The 21,672-nt window shown below is 45.9% G+C and overlaps 1 protein-coding gene across 1 annotated transcript in view; it reads left to right on the plus strand.

Moving 5' to 3' along the window:
• The first annotated feature begins 2,224 nt into the window (after positions 1–2,224).
• The window catches only part of LOC149333195 (cytochrome P450 3A1-like), a 44,392-nt gene continuing 24,944 nt past the window's right edge, over positions 2,225–21,672 (plus strand). Inside the window, exons 1-5 of the mRNA XM_089557675.1 lie at positions 2,225–2,324; positions 7,150–7,246; positions 8,092–8,144; positions 13,777–13,873; positions 15,302–15,427. Of these exons, the coding sequence (XP_089413801.1) occupies positions 2,266–2,324; positions 7,150–7,246; positions 8,092–8,144; positions 13,777–13,873; positions 15,302–15,427 (432 nt within the window). The 5' untranslated portion in view covers positions 2,225–2,265. The remainder of the gene's footprint in view (positions 2,325–7,149; positions 7,247–8,091; positions 8,145–13,776; positions 13,874–15,301; positions 15,428–21,672) is intronic.

Genomic DNA, 21,672 nt, shown 5'->3' on the forward strand with positions numbered 1-21,672 from the left:
CCCGTGTACTGTGCGATGTCAGTGCACGTTAAAGAACCCCAGGTGGTCGAATGTTCCGGAGCCCTCCACTACGGCGTCTCTCATAGCCTGAGTCGCTTTGGGACGTTAAACCCCATAAACTATAAACTAAACTATAAACTTGCTCCACATCGCCAATTGCAATACCCATCACATGTAACACGAGTGTTTCCAAGGGCAAACACCTCTGGCGAATATGATTTACTGGCAGCAGCTCGAGCTTCTGCCGTGCTGTGCACATTTAATGAGGCAAGCGTGTATAGCTGTTGCGGAGTCGGTGCCTGGTCATAAATTAAACTGAATATACATAAACGAAATATCTTCGCTTCTTTTTCATTGCGCTTGTTTGGATTTTTCCTCTCTTCTTTTTTGTTTTGCCTGTTTGTTTTCGCTGCTCGGTATAAGCAGTCGCGGCGATTAGAGCTTTTCGCTGGTGCGTTGAATGCAGAGTGGAGAAATCTGCGTTGTACGCAGGTGTTTACGGGCGACCGCGCACAAGACGATCGTCTCTATGTTTCGTGCAACGAGGTGGCCTTTGTATCGCATGATTCACTACTAAATTAATAGACTTGTATCATGATACAGCTGTATTGAGTGACGGTTAGGGCAATAGTGACTGTTTTTAGATTTCCAGAGGGCTTTCGATACTGTCTTCAATTCGGAGTTAATGCAAGATCTTCGACACCTTAGCATTGTTGAAACTATTACCGCTTGCACTGCAGACTAACTTTACGGAAACAGAAGGTAATATTAAATGACACTTGTTAGATTTCGGTCTCTCTTAAATCTGGCGTCCTCTAGGGTTCGATTCTGGACCCTTATTTTTATTTACGACACCCCAAATAGCATAACCTCTAAAATGTGAATGTATGCGAAAGGTTGTGTGTTGTACTGCGTTGTCAGAAATGGGACGGGTTATACAGGGCTTCAGGGTGATATATACAATATAGAAAAGCGCTGCCCGGAAAATTCTTTATTTTTAAGCATCATCAAGTGTGTTCATGTCAACCTAACAATGAAATGGAAAAAAATGTAGTACGTATAGTTAGGAGAATAAAACTGTCAGAAATTAGCCAGGTTACAAATACCAAGACTTAAGGTACGTCACCGCCTTCGAGAAAAAATTTAGAATTTTAGTATAAAACATACATATTTTTTGTCTTATAAAGCTTAGGTAAGTAGAATGTTCTGATTAATCTGATTAAAAACGCTGGAAGAATTATGAAATTTTTTCTTAATGTAGGTATTGCCGCCGCGGTGGCTCAGTGGTCATGGCGCTCGGCTGCTGACCCGACAGACACAGGTTCGTTCCCGGTCACATCGATCGAATTTTGATGGAGGCAAAATTGTAGAGGCCCGTGTATGTCAGCGCACGTTGATGAAACCCAAGTGCTCGAAATTTCTGGAGCCGTGCACTACGGCGGCCCTCATTGACTGAGTCGCTTTAGGATGTTGATCCCCCATAAACCAAACTGAACTGAGATGTGGGTATTGCACCAACACTCAGAACTCCGCCACGGGCGGTGTGATTCAAACTCAACCTGCCAGGTACGTGTAGAGTACAATAATCTCTGCAATCAATCAGCCACCATAATTCATTACCGTGTACGTGTTACTAATAAGACGCGCACAGGTAATGTTTTTTTTAAATTTTTCTGGCTCAAGTGAACGAACGCTGCTTCTTGTATGATCTTTTACGTGTTGCTTCAAAAGCGCGAAGTTTCAGTCCTCCTGAGAGACAGGCAGTTTACCGCGAAATCAGTGCTAATGTTCCACCAACACGCCCCCCCCCCCCCCCCCCCCGCCCTTTCTATTCCCACATGAATTTTTTGTGTGTAGTAATGAAGTTTCCAACCCAAGCGATTTATCACCTTTTGCCTACCAGCCACCATTTGTGATACCTCTCCTCACCCGACACCCACCCACATTTACTCTGCATGGGCGCTATCCACCTCCCACCCAACCAAGTATACCCTCCGTAAGTGCCATCAACCAGTCACCCCCCCCCCCCCCCCTACACCTCTGGTAGAAGGCCGTCACCCGCCATCACCGTCCAGAAAAATTCTCTCGCGTGTAAAGCCTTGGTTTAGAGTCAAATCATGCATTAGGGTCGAAACATTAATGTAATCATCGAAAGTAATTCTAACTGCTTTCGCAGAATTTTCGCATCAGGTGTGTTATTGTCGTGTAATTTTTTTTTCAGATTTTTTCGGATCTCAAGGTTGGACACGAAAAATTGAAACAAGGATGTCGGCGACAGCGGGTCTGCTGTTCCTTGTCATAGTTCTCACGACACTGCTGTTCATGTAAGTACTCGTTGGAGCTCATTTAAGTCGGCGTTGGTCGAGCACGTGATATTGCTGTGGGGCACAAGAAGAGGTGCAAAGATGCCTTTCATGTGTCCCGCGAATTATCACTATCTGGACGGTCCGGAACCTGTTTCGTGATCATAAATTTGATGCTTTATTTCAATTAGAGTTCAGTTGTTTGTTTCCAAGATCACTGCTGCAAGGTCTGGACAGCCAAAATTTGTTTCCAAGGCTACTTCTGGAGGTTCTGTATGACTATAAGTTTGAATGAAGCAAATCGCCTCGGCCTGCTGAAGCTATATTGAGCAAGAGAACAGTTTGCTTTTCAAGCTGAACGCAAAAAGAGTTGAGAAATTATCCAGCCAGTAGATCCTAAGGGTTAGGACAATATCGTTATTTTGTGAAACCAGAAGAAATGTGAAGCCGGCCCCGTTGAACAACTTTTAGCTCCCTGTTGAAAATTTTTGCAGTAAACTGTCTGAACCATTTTAACTAGTTATAGCTGTGATAGACCGCACCTAACAAAATCCTATTAGTTAAAATCGTTTACATTCCAGATAACGATTAGGCTTATTCCGCTCTTATGCTGGTTACACACAAAGGTTCAGTCTACATCACATATACCTTACCCTTGCGTGGTGAGCTAACTACTGCGACAAAGAATAGAATGGGTAATAATATATCTTACTTTCGCATGGTGAGATAACTACGGCGAAAAAGAATAGAATGAGTGACATAAGTATTACTTGTTCGTGATTTGGTGTGAACTTGACCTGAGGTCGCGACTGCTTCCACCAGTCTCTGATGGCGAAGCACATCATACTCTGTTGCTTCTAGTATGCGAACTAATGCGGGCTTACAGCACTTGAAAATATTATTCCAAGAAATTGAGGGCAAGTTGCAAACTACTATAAACCATTTTTTTTCAGGACTTTTCAATTGCAAGAACTTTCTAATCATGGAAGCTGTCGAAAATTTTGCGATTTCCGTGACGGCAGCAGAAGCGCTGCTTGGTGGTCATGAACATTTTCGAAAGATGCTCGAACAAAAAGTTTGGCTGCAAGCAAATAATGCCTCTGTGTTTTACAACTAAAATTTATAAATACAGGCACCCATAAAATTTATTTACAGAGAAAACAGCATGCAGCCGCATACGAGACATGACACTACAATATTGCGCAGGCAGTGGCAGTCAACAACCAAATGGTAATGACAGTCCTTAGTCAATGAAAAATAATGTGTATAATTCAAATTCTTTAAAAAAAGCAAAGATCTCAACAAATGCAAGACCAAAATAAAAACCCTCATTGGTAGATAACCAGAATACAACATACAAGCTACAAGAGACTACGAAACATTCTTTCAGGGTGATTCATTTACCTAACTCCCAATGCACGTTTTGCAGGGTGAATTGAATCAAGCCACAGCATATCTGCAGGTAGTGGGCTGAAATATTAAAAATATAAAGTTCATTACATTGTGCAAAAATACCCGCCGTGGTGGCTCAGTGGTTACGGCGCTCGGCTGCTGACCCGAAAGACGCGGGTTCGAACCCGGTTCCGGCGACTGAATTTCTTGAAGGCGAAATTCTAGAGGCCCGTGTGCTGTGCGATGTCACTGCACGTTAAAGAACCCCAGGTGGTCGAAATTTCCGGAGCCCCTCACTACGGCGTCTCTCATAGCCTCAGTTGCTTTGGGACGTTAAACCCCAATAAAGAAAGAAAGAAATTATGCAAAAATAAAAATAAAAAGACTAAAAATTGCTTTCGTTTTCTATTCTTTGCGTGAGCTTAAGGAACCTTGTAATTTGTTATGTAACTCACTGACTTGAGTATCTTCTCTTGATGTTTGAACTGATGTTTCACCTCGTATGAAATGCCCCTTTTGTACCCTTTAAGGTAACAAAATAAAAGAGAATGAAAATGATTGGAGTAATAGTTTTTGATCAATATTACCTGCAAGTATACAAGTCGTAGAAAGTACCAACTATACCGGTGCTAACATTCTAACATTGCTGTTCAACTTCTCGTGAGCAGTTCCGTGAAATAAATAAATAGATATTCAACACAGCAATCTGTAAACTTCGTAAGCTTTGAAGGCAGATATGAACTCTATATTGAAGCACGATGCCTAGAGACGGATGCTCCAGAACATGTATACTGCGTTTCCAAATGTAACCTAGCTTTAACCTAAAGCCAAAATTAAACTGAGTTTTCGAAAGGGCTACTTTACTCTATGCAAGTGAAACCAAATGAATAGTGTCGAGAGCCGTTTGGCCTAGTCGACAGTAGTTTTGTTTTGAGAGGTTAGTTTGTCAGTAAATTTATTTTTGTTAACATTATTACTATCGCTTACAGGAAATAAAGCTATAAATTTGTTGGCTGCAGATAGAAAAAACTACAAGGACATTTATGTAACTTGAGTTGAATGTGACAGCATAACATTTCACATGTGTTGCAGCTTCTGTTGCCACTTCTGTGTGTTTTTGCGTCAGCTTCTTTGCAATTTTCGGTCACTCAACCGCCATATTCGGACTGCTACCTGCAGTATCCAGTATCCACTATGTAGTGACAGTGCCGACGTTTTCGTATATCACGTACCGGCAGATTCACCGAAAACGTGCAATTTTTAAATATAGGCTTTTTGAGTTTTGGTTAAGGCCCCGCTTTACTCAGGCCGTACGAACGTGTCTGCGAAGCCTAGCTGTAGTGTGTCTGGCTCGGAACCGAATGGTTACGAGTTCGATTCGAGGCCAGTTACCAGGATTTATTTTTAGGCGCAGTGCAACTACCTTTTATACCGACATGTTAGAGTAATCTGCGGTTCGCTGGTCGCATTCTCTTGGTAAGTGACTCAGGGGATGCACTGCAAAACATGTTCAGTGAGTTAGACAGGCACAGCAGTGCTGTGGGTCGCAAAATTAATATGCAGAAAACGAAAGTAGTGTTCAAATGTCTCGGGATGAAAGAGCAGTCTAAAATTGCAAGCAACGTGCTGGAAGGGGCAATGGAATAGGTCTACTTAAGGCAGGCTCTTGCCGCACATCAGGATCACGAGAGTAAAATGCCTAGAAGAATTAGAATGGGGTGGAGCGCATATGGCAGGTTCTCTCACATCATGAATGGCAGTATAGCATTAGCCCTCAAGAGAAGAAGAATAGAGACATTTGTTCTGCAGCAACCGTAGTCGGCCTAATGGTGACGATGACCTACACTCCCTAATGCTGTTTGGGTCCTGCTGTAAACTTCTAGTGAGCAGTTTTTTGGAGTTTCATTCACATTTCAAATCTGCCGCTTCACGTCTGACTTAGCCACCTTTTCAAACCAAACTCGGAATTTTCGCTAACGCAGAAAATTTCGCTCACGCCGCTGACATATACGACGACGGCTGCCGATTTTATGCAGAACTAGAATCTCAAAGTCTCGCGTAAAATAATGCCCCAAGTGACGCCATCGGAGCGACGAAATCGCACCGAGCAGCTGGCGCGGCGCTGCGGTTACAACACGCTGTGTTCGTAACCGCACCGAACAGTGTGTTGATCTGCCGCTGCGCTGGCACGTCTCATGCGCCACCAGACAGGTGGCGCAAGTGGCGTGTCACTGCGGCTACATTTGGCGCCAATTAGTCACATGCTAAGTAGTCATAACACCTGCACCGAAAGAACGGTTCGTGATTACCTCACGCCTTTGAATTCGGCAAAAGCAGACAGGAGGAATAGATGGTGATTCGGCACATGAATTATCCGCGACTTAGAAAAGCATTCGACAATCAAGATAGCCCAGGTGAGCTTGTGAAACGTCGCACCAGAGCAATGAAAGCAACCAGAAAAAGGCCAGACAGGACAATCGCTGATCCGAACTCTGGAGCAGAGGGGGCGCCAGCTATTGTCCTGCCAGTTTTTCTCACGTGTTCTTTCTTTTGGGCTGGTATATTGGTTCCCAAGGTGACTCAAGTCACACTTGCTGCCGGATGTACTATACAGCGGAGGCTTTGGCAAACCAGAAACATTTTTAACTCTCTGCCTGAATGCCTGGAGTTTAACGGGCCGTAGCGGTACCTGGAATGTGAGGGGCCGACACCTTAATAGAGGGCTCCGCATTAATTTCAACCGTTTGGCTTTCTTTAACGTCCTTTGGCATGACAATGCGCACGGATGTCATTTTTGCAACTGGCGAGACCAGCAACATTCTTTTCTTTCGTTTTGAATTTTTGTAATCAATGTAGACTGCATTCTTTCCTACGACCTCTGGCTCGGCAGCGTAAGAACAAAGTCGCCGAGGCGCCGCGGTGGGTCTGACGCTCATACCCCTCGACTACCTTTTTTGGCAATGGATAGGAAACTACGGCGTTGAAATATGCCCTCTTCCTAGACAGCCAAATGTTGCTTTCCACTTGCAGTTGTTAGTTTTCTCTTAAAATATAGCATATTGTCAACATTCGCTATATCGGACACATTCCTAACACAACTGCCAACGTTCCATGATAAAGACTGAATAAAAAAGCAGAATGCATGATTAAAACAAATTTGCCGGTATCTTATGTCACAAGAAGTTTTCACAGACTGCGCCAGCTACACCGGCAACGGAGTGAAGCTTTCATTGGAGAAAACAACCCACCAGGCGGCCAGGTGTACCATCGTATATGGCTTAACTATTTGGCGGAATGAGGCAGTTAAGGTCTCCTGGCCCCCGTAGCCTTCCCTTCGTTGCCATGAAAAGTGGCCGCCAAGTATAGTTGTTCTCCGAGCCGCTGTATAAGTTTTACGCGAATGTAAGATGGGGAGAACATGCGCAGTGACAAAGGGCTTCCTTTTTCTTTTCAGGTGGCGACGGCGACAGTTTTCGTATTTCAGAAGACTCGGTATTCCCGGTCCTCGGCCGAACCTTCTATGGGGAAACCTGATGGAGTACTATTCCACGGTGAGAATGATATCTCGGGATATGAATTCAAGGGCTATAAAAGTTAGCGTAGAAGAAACGAGCTTAACATTGTAGGCAAAGTGGTGACGAATTTACCAAGAGCAATTAACGGGGAGGACGTTCTCAATGTGGGGTCATTGGGTTACCGGAAAGCAACAAAACTGCAAAAATCGAAACTATAAAAATTTATATAAAATATTAGAAATGGTAAAACTGCATTTTACCTCTGAGTGCTCATTGGTTTGTTTGCACACTAGGCGGCTCGAATTGGTCTTTACGTTGCACTCTTTAAGTCTACACAAGAGCTCAGCGCAGGTGTTAGAAATCCGCCTTGTATTTGCTGGAGAGACTGAAGCACTGCAAGAAGCACAAAACTTTCGGGCGCAACAACAGGGTACAAAGACATGTTCAGAAGATGCACACCTATACTAGAACGACGGACGGTGCCCCAGTGCCTATTGTGAGTGCAGCGTCTGCATTCTTATGATGCGGGCTTACCTGGGAATGCCTTCTTTTGACGTCAAAGTCGTATTCCAGAATTCTGACCAACTCGGCCAAGAGTTCGTCTTACTTCATCACACAGATTTCAGTGATTAACTAATGCAGCAACAGAATACGTGATAAGACTAGAGTTTTTACTACAGTCCACGGCGAGATAATTGCGAAGGAAAAGGAAAAAAACTGCCATTGACCTTGATTTCGACAGGTTAAAATTATGTAAAAATGCGGACACCTGCAGAGAGGTCTGGTGTCTACTTTAGGTGTCTGAAAGAGCTTAAGCTTTCGTGAGACTTCTGTAGCCAATGAAGCCTAATACCCGCAGTAACCTTTTTTTTTCTGAACAGGACCTCTACAAGGTGATTGGCCGGTGGATAAAAAAATATGGCGACATCTACGGGTAAGCGCTATTCAAAAGTCATTTATTTTTAATTTCTTGAAAACTGAAGCCAGCCTATATTTGGTATATCACCACCAAAGCCGCTTTTTTTAAAAATATGACTTAGGAAAGGCTCAAAATTGAAATACAAGTATCGCACCCACCATCTGTTTTGGCAAGCAAGCTGCGATGTCACCGGTACTACTCACAGCGGATCTCTGAGGCTACGACACGCGGCTCTTCACGTCCGAACTGTTTTCGCGGAGTCTTTTTCGGTATTGACATCACTTATAATAGAATTGGCAGTGCAGACGTACATTATTAAAATTCACTTTCTCACCAATAAATGCACTCTTTACTGCTAAACAATGGTCAGCACTACGGAGAGAAAGCCAACCAATGGACTTTTATGAGAAGAAAAATTAATAAGTCTTCATCAGTGACCCTTTAATGGAACTGAGCAAAGCAAAAGCCGATGCGTTATGTTCTTTTAATATTCGTAAATAATGATACCGATAGTTATAAGTGTAATTTCCTGCGGGACGCAACCATGTTACCTTCGGCGTCTTAGTATGTTATGGCCGAAAGTCCGCCATTCATCAGGTGGGCGAAGAAAATATGGTTCAGGCTAGTTCAAGCCCAATGGGTACCTCAGGCTGTAATTCTATGAATAAATGAAATAATTTTAGGGGGCATCCCCTGTGAATGAAGGCGGGGTTTCGAGTTGTGTACCGTGTCCAGCAAAGTTAAAGGCCGAAATACTGAGTTAATATCTATTTCCACGCGGCATACCAGCCGAGAAGAAAAGCGCTCATCCAACATCTGTATTATCCAGTAAGTGAGGGTCTCAAATACTTGCCTGCTGACCTGCATCCAGCACAATGCCATCGAGAGCATCCATCCAGGAAGGGAACATCTCACTCTTCGCATTAATGGCACATTCGACATCTTCCATGACGCCATACTCGAGGGACTCAACACTTATCAACTGCGGCCCCCGCACCTTTTATACGGCACTGCTTTCTTGTCGAACCATACCGTCACCATCGGCATCAGCTCTCCACGTTCACCCCCTTTCTCCGCATAAACAAAGGCATTCCTCAAGGCGCACTCATCTCCCTACTCCTTTCAAACAACGCAATTCCGCTCTACTTCTCAAATTTTCAGCACTCTTTTAGGTGGTTGCGCACTTTATGCTGATGAAATTACCATCTGGTCCACCCATGGTTCCTTGGCCTGCAAAGAGGCAGCTGTCCAATCCACCATATACCGGGTGTCCCAGCTAAATGTAACCAAACTTTAAAGAAAGGCGAAGTGTCCTAGTGTAGTGAAACCAACTCAGGGTTGTTCATAGTCGCGTGGCCTAGTCTTGAGTATTTTTTCGCTCTTCAAAGTTAATTAATTCATTAAGTTTAATTAGCTAACTTTTTAATTATTCACTTCAGGAAGAAAGTGTCAGTGCAAAAGTTTTACATCACCTTGAAAAACCGCTAGTAGTGCTGTTTCCGTGAAGTTACGATTTACGTAGCTTCATTTATTGGCCTTAAAAGAAAGTTGTCACGTGACCAGCTGCTCTCTCACTTCTCTGCTCCAATGTGCACCCAAAGTCTCATCGAGGAGAGGACTTCAGAAAGAACGGATTTTATTCTGTAAGGTGCGTCTTGGGACGTTGAAGTGGCACAGTTGTCATGTGGAAGCTTTTTGTTATTGTGCGGGCTATGGTTAAAGGCCGGTAAAAAAACTACTTTACGTAAATATTACTTTGCTGCAAATGTCTCAGTAAGCTGTTTCTCAAAGCGATCTACAACTTTTCTATTGGCACTTTGTTCCTCAAGTCAATAACTAAAAAGTTAGTTAATTAAGCTTAACTAATTAGTCAACCTTGAAGAACGAAAAAATACTGCAGACTAGGTCACGCGACTCTAAACCACCCTCATTTGGTTTCAGACGGCTAGGACACTCCGTGTTTTTTAAAAGCTTGGTTACATTTAGCTGGGACACCTGGTATAAAGTCGAAGCCTTTGTCAGGTTAATTAAGAGCATGCAATGTGCACCCGAGAAATTGGAAGTAATCCCCATCCATGGCCGCCGCTACACATCGCCGGGACACATTGACCTACAAATATATAGAGGAAGGAAATAACTCAGGAGATGCGGTTACGTCACATTTTTTGCAGCCGTCTCCCCCTTCTCCTCCTCCCTACTTGGCCGCCGTCTTAGCGCGCTTGTGCATGCGAAGCAGGCAGTGCAGCAGACGACGCCGCTGTGCCCAGCGTTGCTATTGGTTGCGCAATTGGACAAGGACTCCCAGTAGTACTTGCGAAAGCGCGTGACTTCCGCCGCACTTTTGTGCAGCTCGGGTAGCGAGTGTCTCTCCTGAGCCTTCCATCCTCCATGTACAAATCCATAACCGCCCCATCACGGAACGCCCACTAATACGCGTCTTTAGCCTTCGATTGCAACACGGTGAGTGCTCTATTCATACCATTACTACTCTTCGGACCACCGCCCTCAACGCCGACCGCACGATGCGACGGATCACCTGTTATCGAAACTGCATGCGTTAAGAGGACAGTGTTACGACCCATCTTGAGACCCGCGATTAAACGGTGGTGGATTCAACAGTAGCGGCAATTTCGACGGGTCGTTTGACCCCCAAGATGACCCCACGGCTCGGTGCCAACAACCTTCTAGAAGGACCGACGACCGGGGAAAAAAGGGTGTCCCTCGTCTTAAAAAAAACCCCGGAACGAATCAGAGGAAGCCTGCGCAGCTGCAGCTGTGACGTCATCATGCCACACCTGTGTTCGATGGACGCCAGCTGCCAACACAGTGCGACAGGGATGCGAACTTGCGCTTCCTCCTCGCCAGTTCCCAAGTGTGGGCTCTCAACAGGTGTCTTCGTTGGTTGTGTCGTGTGGTGCCGATCTTTTGTGTCACGTTGAATTGCCGCCTGGTGAAAGGGCTCAACAGGTGTCTTCGTTGGCTGTGACGTGTGGTGCCGATCTTTTGTGTCACGATGAATTGCCGCCTGGTGAAAGGGCGGAGCCTTGGGCTATTTAACCTGCGGCCAAAGTGAGCACGAACGCTCTGGGCCCTGGGAAAAAGGCTCATCTAGTCGATCGACGTCATGAACTCTTAAATTTTGATTCCTTGCTCTTCTTTTGTAAATTTATGTAAATAAGTTTCTTAGTTTCTTGCCATTAAACCTGCTTGTTTTTGATATCCCCAATCTTCGAAGCTCAGACTTTCCTCAGCCCGACGACTCAACACGCTACCAAATGGAGCCCGGGTTCGAGCTTTCCTGTGCTCAAGAACAACAGCCACCGCATAGTCACATCTCTCGCTGTAATACACATCCAATAATGCCTGCCCTGCCCCCACCTAGCTCATGGAGACCTAAACAAGGTGAACGTTCTTCTATGCATCCTCTATAGGACTGCCCTGGGCTTCCCTCTTTGCACCTTTACAACATGCCTCCTTGCCCTTGCCATCCACAACCCTTTCGAACAGATTCAGAAAGCTGCCCTCACCTCCCAACGTACTCGCCTCCTCGCTACTACCGCAGGCAGAGGCATTCTACACAACACTGCTACCCCCAAGTTTCTCGCACCCTGGCCATTACAGCATCCTCCAGCTTGAGCCCCTCCCGCGCCACATGCACCAGACCGTCTGACTACCGAACTTTAACTCTGCAAACCGTACTGCAACGACGCTACGTTGGTGTACGTGGACGCGGCCTCCTATACCGTCTCCCCTCCAAATACGGTCTTGCGCTAGTTAATTACTCCTTCTCTCCCTACCTCGCTGCATCCTTTGACGTCACTGACTCAACTGCGGTGGGGCTCATTGCCATCGACCTTACTATCAAAGCACAGGATAAACAAAAACGCCGCTGACACATTATCACCGAATCGCAGGCTGCGTGTCAGGCCTTGATGAACAGCCGAGACCTTAAAGTTGCCCTGCGCATTTTTGGCGGCAGCCTCTACCAAGATAATGTCATCATATGGGGCCCCGAACACAAAGGTCTAGATGGAAAAGTCAAATGTGACACCTTAGCTCGCGACTACACCAACCGAGAGGGGACTGACAGCTAAAGCGTGACTTCAGTGGCAGCGCATGCAGAAAAAAAGGCACGGGATAGGACGCAAGAGTATAGAGCGCTGCAACAAGACACGTACCGCCTTTCGACCCACTACTCTACATGCCGTGAGACTTTCTACTCAATCGACGCATCGAACCCACTCCTCACAAACACCTCTGTTCGCCGGATGCGTACACGATCCGCTGAATGCAGACTCTCACATTCCCCAATCTCTACCACCTACATCACCTCCACCCAACACTCTATATGAATGCGTGCCAATGATGTGGTGTCGCGTCTACTTTCTTCGCATCACATGAACATGCACCCATAAACCACATACGCTAAAGCCGCCAAATACATCTTAGAGCAGTGAGAGGTGCGGCTGACCAGCGCCACACTGGAAGCCCAGGGGGCGCTCACCGCCATCTACACAACGTGGCCACAACCACTGGGGTCTAGGACTGAAGCCCCCACTTGCTTTGCTCCAAACCCGCTCTTCCTCTCTTTCGATAAAAATTTATTTCTCATCCTCCTCCTGACTTCTCTGCTTGGCGTAAAGTAGCGTGCTGAATTCTAACGGCTCTTCGGCCTCATTTCTTTCTCAATTCAGCGCTATATCCGATTTTGTTCATTTTGGTATTTTTTTAACTTTCAGTCCTATTGTGGGTTTTTGCTCCAAGCTATTTCCTTTCTATGTTCCAAGTTATATTGAGTTTCTGTGATGGCTCGGGCAAGTTTTATATTCTGCTTTCACGCTCGCAGTACTTCAGTCTCCTCTTGCTCGCTTTTGCTGCTGATGTGTTAATCTTGCTCCCACTACCCATAAAACCCAGTGCTCCTGGAGCGTTAACCACACCCTCCTTCATATATGTATGTGTGCGCTTACAGTCTGCCGGAACAAGTTTAATATCCTCAGCGTTCATCCCACTGGCTAAACAAGTATCATTTTCCTGCTCGTGCATACTTCAAATAATGCCTTGTTCTGAGGCACCCGTATCTCGTCTTCTAAAGAAGGGACAGCTCTTGAGAGGAGCTTAACACCGAAAATACTGGCGTATAAAATTGACGCTAATCTCCGCTCCCCAATCACATCACGCACTGCGACGCGCCAGGCTGAACCCCCCCCCCCCCCCCCCCATCCCATTTGCGTATCTTGGCCACGCCCAATGAGCAGACTAGCTCAGATTACCCAATTTACGTCATTGCGGTAGGGGCAGGTAAGAACACGCGGCGAGGTGTCGCCTAATCAGTTGCCGTCACCAATTTTTTAAATTGTTTATAGAAACAGGGTCCACTCGGAGTTTTTAAGTTTGACTTCAGCACTCACAAAGACCGCCTGTGCATATTTGCTGCTTTAGGATATGACAATCAAAATCATTTCAGGGTCCCTTTAGGTGCCTCTTTCTGTGGCCACAGGGGGAGCTGGAAGAAGGTGAGGGAGGAGGAGGATGGGTCAAAGCTGCCGCTGTTGATCTTTTGCCCATTGGGGAAAGGGTTTGAGCAAGAGTTTTTTTCTTTCTCGCAGTTCTGGCCCCTAACTTACGGCGACGTTTTCACACGCAGTTTCTACATCGGGGACGTGCCATTTGTCGTCACCACTGACTTGGACATGATCGAGCACCTGTTCGTGCGGAACTTTAAGAACTTCATGAATCGAGGTGTAAGTACCGGAGTCCCATCAGCGACAGTAGAAATATGCGAAGTAAAAAAAAAATACTTTAGTGCTTTTACAGTCGGGATCAAAACTGCGAAAGTCAGCGAGCGCAAGTGGCCTACCTCTGGCCTAGCCATGCAGAATAGCGGCAGAGTCGATTGTGTTGCTACGCAGCTCAAAAGAACTTACAAGACCAGTAAGTAGAAAAGCAGCGGAAAGGACGCGTTCACAAGGAAGAGAAGCTGCCTTCTGCGTCAGCGCCATCGCCTACCTCTCCTGCAAAGCTCTTCCAGCGTTGTCCTGTGTACTTCTCCTCCTTGTGAACGCGTCCTTTCCGCTGGTCTTCTACTTGCCATGCACCAACTATCGCAACAAGCTACGCTTCTTCATTACAAGACCAGGTTTTCTTAATCTTTTCTGTAGAGTTCTGAAACGACGGTAGTGGTACAGAACACATGCTTGCTTAAGAAGGTGATCAGGATTTCTTTGTTACCTAAAATATCACTTCCAAGTACGACTGCATCAGAGGTTAGCGGTCAGAAAGGTCTTTCACCGGAAATGGCAACTAAAAATAAGTTGAGATGATGGATAATGCGTACCACTCGATCATTGCTGAAACTTCATCATGGGGTTAGTACATTGTCTCAAAAATGCCAAAAGACAAAAATAAAACTTGTATCATCACAACCCAGGAGCTGCCTAGTTCATCCTAACTGTAGATCAAAAAGCTGGATTTATTTGCATATCCCGGTGCGCTAGAAAAGGTTTAATCAACTCACTTAGTGTTCGTTCCCCCTAAAGGAATTCAGTATTAAGAGTTTTGACAGCTAGTACTTAATTACATAAGCTATTGCGTCGTAGCTATTTGAAGGATTTAAATTTTGCTGTGCATATTTGCTTGTCTTTAGAGTTCTTAGACTTGTGCTTTATGCCGTTTTAAGAAACATGTCAAAGAATGTTTCTTTTTTTTTTCAGAATGCCTTTTTACTTGTATAATGTGCTCTTTAAATAAGATGTTAAAGTTGCCTCTGAATCTTTCTCTGTGTGCTGTGCCGGTGCTCGTACTGCATTGTTTGAACAAGTGTCAACTTCTGGGAGGTGGGGGGATGGGGGGATGGCGCTTTGTCAGGCATCTCACTGCCTTTTCGCCGTTCTCCCAGACACTTGTACCTGTCTAAATTAACTTCTTGTCTTATCTTATCTAATAATTAAGGTGACTGTTGCAGTGTTAAAGTTCGCGCGTTAGAGTGTTAAAGTTCTGAATAAGATCGCGCATATCACCAGGTTTCTGGGCGGAATAAAACACTGGCACAGCGACGCAATCAATGCTTTATTTGGTTCTGAATATCACTCATGCGGTGAAATATGCAAAGGTAACTAGCTCCCTTGTTGTGTTATGCATTTGTGTGCTAATTAGCTCCTGTCCGCATCCAGGTAACCATGGCAACGATGGAGCAGCATCTATTCCTGGGAAAATCATTATTGGTCGCTCCTGCTCCCTACTGGAAAAACATCCGAAGCTCGGTGGCCAGTGTCCTCACTTCATCCAAATTGAAACAGGTGAGCGCGCATTGACGTGGTTCAAATATTGTAAAAAAGTACATGGCGCCCGCCTTCTTTGTTTAGGTAGTGAGAGGGAATGGGACCGAAGTCAGAGCGAATCGGAATTCTGCTGGTACCCGTAATGCCGACGATTCGTTTATTCATCATTTTCTCACAAATTACAAGTTCTATTTAAACTACAAAAATTCTTGTCATTCTCAATAGGTACAAAAAGAGTAATCTTTCGCGCAAGTAACTCTGAATAAATATTTCATTCAACAGGAATTTCATTGTATCTAGTACACGTTGTCTTGTTTTGCACCTGTATTTTTTAGTCGGGTTAAATGCCGATATATAAGTTTTTTATTTCAAATGCTTTGTATTTCAGTATATATCTTGTCTAAACATTGTATGATTTCGTTCTGTTTCTCGTATAAGAATATATGCCATATATGAACAAGCGTCTTCTTTTTTTATATTTAACATTTCGCTGTATGTACTGACTTTCGCTGCTCAGTAACGTCTCTGGCACTCAGTCAAGGCCTCAGTCGGACCTTTTAGGCCGGATAACGTTCCAGTGTATTACTAGGAAAATAAATTCATATGAACTGAAATCAAAATCTTGGAGCAGACTCTCTACAGGAGAGAAGAAAGACCGAGACTTCTGGACAAGAAGAGTTATTTGGGCGAGTTGCAAAATCTGCAGCGCTCACAAAAACATGGGCAAACAAAGGAACCCGTATGACGAGGACGAATAGGACGAGGAGGCGTGATCTTTTTCCTCTCCTGTTCTTTTCATTAGAATTCTGGATACAAAAAAAGTTTCAGGGCCTAGTAGTTAGTCGAATCACTTACAGCCTACCCTATCAGTGCCTCAACAAAAACGAAATACAACAAGCGGATGCCCTGCTACGCAAAGCGTATAAGACAGCGCTCAGACTACCACGCAACACGTCTACAGAAAAACTCATGGCCCTGGGATTACATAACACCTTTGAGGAGCTACGAGAGGCGCAGCTTGAGTCGCAAAAACTCAGGCTGTTGCAAACAACGACTGGAAGAGCGCTCCTGCAGAGGCTCGGATACCGCGAGCAGATGCGAGAAATGTCGAGGACGGCAACGATCCCCGACGAGCTTCGCAAGACCCTCAAGGTAGCTCCAATACCAAAAAACATGGATCCCAACCTCCATCGAGGCAGAAGAGAAGCGAGGGCCGAATTCATTGAGAAAGCATACGCTCCTCAAGCCACGACCGTGTATACAGACGCGTCTTGGAGAGGAGGAGATACCAAAATCGCTGTAGCGGCGGTGGTCGATTCGTCTTTACGCGAAATGAGCAGCGCGTCTCTCCGAGGCTGCACAGCTGCAGAGTCCGAGGAAGTAGCCGTTGCTCTAGCGGTGGCGGAGGGCTATAGAACCGGGCGGTCACTAACAATACTCACGGACTCTCAAACAGCCTGCCGAAATTAGATGAATGGCAGGATAGGTCGTCACGCGCTCCGTATACTCCTCGCAGCGATCGAGCGACAAAATTAAATACCAGGAAGAACAAAACGACAAGATCCCACACAAAATTGTTTTGGTACCGGGGCACACGGGGGTGGCAGGGAACCAAGACGCCGACAGGATAGCTCGAGGATACATTACTTACCGAGCATCCGACGAGACCGCGGAACTCGCGCCAGCACCCAGGGAATACCTGAAGTTACTCAAGAAAGACAGGGACCAGTTGAACATCATTATACGCAAGGCAACCAAGATGGCGCTGGGCATACCGACGTATTCTTCGACCGACAAGCTTCTCGGCATGGCCAAGCACAACGACGTTGAAGAGTTAATAGAACCTCATCTGTCTAATCAAACAGTCCGGCTCAGTCAAACTTCGGCGGGACGTCGCGTTCTTGCCAGGTTGGGCTGGCAAGAGGCAGACCGGAAGGAAACGGGACCGTTACCCAGGTTGTGGGCGCTTAAATCGGGAGTAAACCGCTGCCTCGAAACATGAGGCCGGGTCGTAACGACGGCCGCAGAGCGGCTCGTATAGCGGCCTTGACGGATACATTAGAGAAAATAGAAGAAGAGGAACAGGGTGTCACTCTCTTCACAGACGCTTCGTTACCCATGTTTTCATCGAAAGCCACGCTGGCAGTTACGACGCGGGATATGCTCGTAACCTGCGCCTCTATTGAGACGTCTTTTCCAGTGGTGGCAGAAGAGGCCGCGATAGCGCTTGCACTCGCGCAGCCCAAAGTGGGAAGAATTGTCACCGACTCGCAAAAGGCGTATAACAGTTACAGAAAGGGGTGGGTGTCTCTTGCGGCACTAGGAATTCTCAAAAGTAAACACAACTTTCCTGAAAGGAAAGTTGAGTTGATATGGACACCGACTCACTCTGGGCTGGATGGCAACGAGCTTGCCCACCAGTTCGCCCGAGAGATGGAACACCGGGCAGAGGAAGGTGAGCCACAGTCCATTATTAGTTATAAGGAAATTACGAAGTATTACAAGACGGAGAGGCGACGTTATCCCGATCCTCACAAATCGCTTACCAGAGAACAGCAAGCGATCTACAGGCAGATACAGGCAGGATCCTTCCCGCACCCTTACCTTCAACACAAGATTTATCCGGAAACGTACCAGAAGGAATGTGATTTCTGCAAGACTGAGTTAGGCACGCTCCAACATGTCATTGGACTATGCAACTTCATCAAGGAAATCCCCCCACCTCTTACCTGCCCCACTACCCCACCCCATCCCTCATCCTCCCTTACCGAGCGATGGGAGACCTTGCTAACCAGCCCCGCCGCGGAAGACCAGCTCGTCCTGATCTCCAGGGGCCAGGCAGCCAGGGATGCATATGGGTCCCGTGAAGGGGGAACCACTCCCATCGACGGCGTCTAAGCAGAAGTCGTATTTAGCTCGAGCAAATAAAGTTGTTTCTCTCTCTCTCTCTCCCAGGGAATACTCGGCGATGCTACAAAACTATAGAGGCAGAAGAATGCGATATCCCCCACCGCACAAATCTCTCAGCAGAGAGGAAGCTGTCACTTGGAGACAATTACAAACCGGCTCTTTCCCAAACCTACATATACTAAACAAAATGCACCCTACGATATACACGGACAAATGTCCCTGGTGCGACGAAAAACCTACTCTATACCACATCACATGGGCCTGCCAAAATATACACGTGGTCCCCAATATACAAAACCCGAGTGCGGAGCAGTGGGAGACTCTGCTGTCCAGCGACCGTTGTGAAGACCAACAAGGTCTCGTACAGCGAGCTCAATGGGCGGCAGTGGCCAGCGGAGCCCTGGACTGAGGGCAACCGACCACTGAATAGAGGCGGACGACTTCGACAGAGAAGGCTCCTGGGGGTAGAACCAAGACGTCTCTGAAGATTCCCCCAAACCGCAGGAAAAACCATTAGTTTAAATAAAGTTTTCCCTTCCTTCCTTCAGGGTTTTAATTCGTTGAAATCGATTATGGTGCGAAAGCACAGGCAGTATTAGCGGACGAAAAAGACGAGAATGTGGGTTGCCGGTTAAAGATTCAAGGGGCACTTTGGCTCTCTAAAGTGCTGCAAGGCGAAAGCGTTTCCTGGCCACAGTTTGTTTTTATTTATTTTTTATTTTTCATATTTTGTTTATTTATTTTTTGCTCCTTTTCTTAATTTTATGGTTTTTTAGTTTTATTTTCACATCTTATTTTTATTTTGTTTTTGTTTTGGTCTATTTTCTTTTTTTATTTTTTATTTTCCTTTCTTGACTTTACTCCTTTTATTTTATTTATGAAGCCCATGCATTCACTAGATGCGCCTTTATTCATGCTGGAACCTTCAGCCTTTTAAGCCGTGAAGCCGAAAGGCTGACGAATCTGCCGACGCGTCTGTCGACACGGCTGCCGACGCGTTTGTCGACACTCCTGCCAACGCGTCTGTTGACACGGCTGCCGACGCGTCTGTCGACACTCCTGCCGACGCGTTTTTCGACACTTCTGCCGACGCGTCTGTCGACACGGCAGCCGACGCGTCTGTCGACACTCCTGCCGACGCGTCTGTCGACCCCGCTGCCGACGCGTCTGCTAACGACAGTATGAGGCGTTAAAGGCTTTCGCCTTAATAAGAGGAGTGTTCGGCTGCGGCGATGGGCGGCCAACGAGAGATGATCGATCATTGCTTCGTGTTTCTCTGGGACATACTTCAGCGGAATCAAAGAAGAGATTGAGATATCGCCGTACGCTATAAGGTGCTTGCCTGTACTGAAGAACTCCGGGATTCTGCGCGATCTGCTAATTCCGATTGGACTGTTTAGCCTGTTGATGAGCTGCATGATTATTCCACACGCAGAACCTCCTCGCTCATATAAGTCTGTGTTCAATGAACAGTGCGCCTTGGTGTTTGGGATTTAGGCTGCGCAGGACCGGCTGCCTAAATGGTTGCCGGCTCTTGACACATGTGTGCGTGTCCCGCAGTTTTGATGTGCATGTGAATTTCAGTGTACGAAGACATGAGAATGTATGTCTGCATTGCGGAATAGTATATGTGTGCGCTAAGCATTTGATATCTCAGCAGGATTGATTTCTATACAACAAAGTAAAAAAAATGCGCCGATAGCCTAGTACTCTAGCGCAGCGGCCTGCGAAGCTGATCTGTTCGCTTCGCCGCGGGTTCGACTCCCAGTCATGAATATTGATTCGATTTCTTTTTTAATCCATCATGGTGTCACTGTTGCTAGGCAACGGCACGAGATCCGAAGATGACAAGATTCTTGGTCGGTGTTCGTGAGCGATCAGTGTTCTCGCACTATTACGAAAGCGTCTGAAACATTGAAAGAGTAACGAAGCTAATAATTCCCACTATTAAGTTTGCGTGAGGTAGTTGGGCTCAGAGACCGAAAGACCTCAGTCTCACGGTAATTACTGAGGCGCGTGATATTCTATGTGGTCGTGTGTTTAAGCTCGACGCCATTTACTATGCTCTCAGTCAGTGGTGATCCAACAAACATGTACTGAGACCTGTAATCTAATGAACTTCTAGTATATCATTATTGATGACCCGTTAATTTGAATAATGTGCAAAACTGGGATCAAAATTTTGGTATGGGCTAGTCGGTGGCTCATCTTAAGGAAAGTATATGCGGGCGCAAAAAACAGGGACTGCAGAGAAGACACAAACAACAGGACTGGCGCTGAACTAACGACCGAAATTTTATTTGCCGCCGCGGTGGCTCAGTGCCTATGGTGCTCGGCTGCTGGCCCGAAAGACGCGGGTTCGATCCCGGCCGCGGCGGCTGAATTTCTTTGGAGGAGAAATTCGAGGCCCGTGTACTGTGCGATGTCAGTGCACGTTAAAGAACCCCAGGTGGTCGAAATTTCCGGAGGCGTCTCTCATAGCCTTAGTCGCTTTGGGACGTTAAACCCCATAAACCAACCAACCAAATTTTATTTAAAACGGCTGGTCTTTAAATACAGACAGTCCATCACATGCCCAAGACGATAATGAATCCCCATAAGATTGTAACACCAGCCGTGACTTCCGTGTCTCAGCCTGTGATACGATATGACTTCCTGTTCTCTTGTTTTTCATGATTCATCCGATTTTTAAATAGCTGCACATACCTTCCCATGATTTTAGGGCTGTGTGATAACCGTTGGAGTGGTTTTGATGCTGGTATTGCAATCTTATGGCGGTTCATTATCTTCTTGCATGTGACGGCCTGTACGTAATTAAAGCTCTGCCGTTTTCAATAAAATTTCAGTCGTTAGTTCAGCGCCAGTCCTGTTGTTTGTGTCTTCTCTGCTGGCCCTGTTTTTTGCGCTGTATATACTTTCCTTAAAAAAACTGAGATATTTGTTAAGCGTTAGAATATTGTGACTGACAACAGGACTACGAAGTGGGCAATGGCACGGCACGGAGCGGTCGCGCTAGGCCTGCTGCCATTTATTCATCCCACCGTCATCCGTCATGTCGTCCTGCTTTCGTATGCTTGTCGTCACTGCACAACATTAACGCATAGTTCAAGTTAGCTAATTCTGGTAATTTTTTATTTTCTCAAGGCGCTAAGTGTACGGGCAAAAGCGCAAGCTTAAAAGCAGTGGCCCGAAAGGAATATTAAGAACTTCTCCATCACCTGTAAACGCAGCATTAGAGTTAAGGTTCGCATTTGATTTCAGTAATCTTTCAGTAGGTCTCCTGCATTTGTGGAAGCTGGCATTTTACCGTTTCATTGAGAAATTCAGTGCAAATCACTGCGTAATTAACGTAG

This window comes from Amblyomma mixtum, chromosome 8 (assembly GCF_055824585.1).
Source record: "Amblyomma mixtum isolate Tamu chromosome 8, ASM5582458v1, whole genome shotgun sequence".
NCBI classification, from domain to species: domain Eukaryota; kingdom Metazoa; phylum Arthropoda; class Arachnida; order Ixodida; family Ixodidae; genus Amblyomma; species Amblyomma mixtum.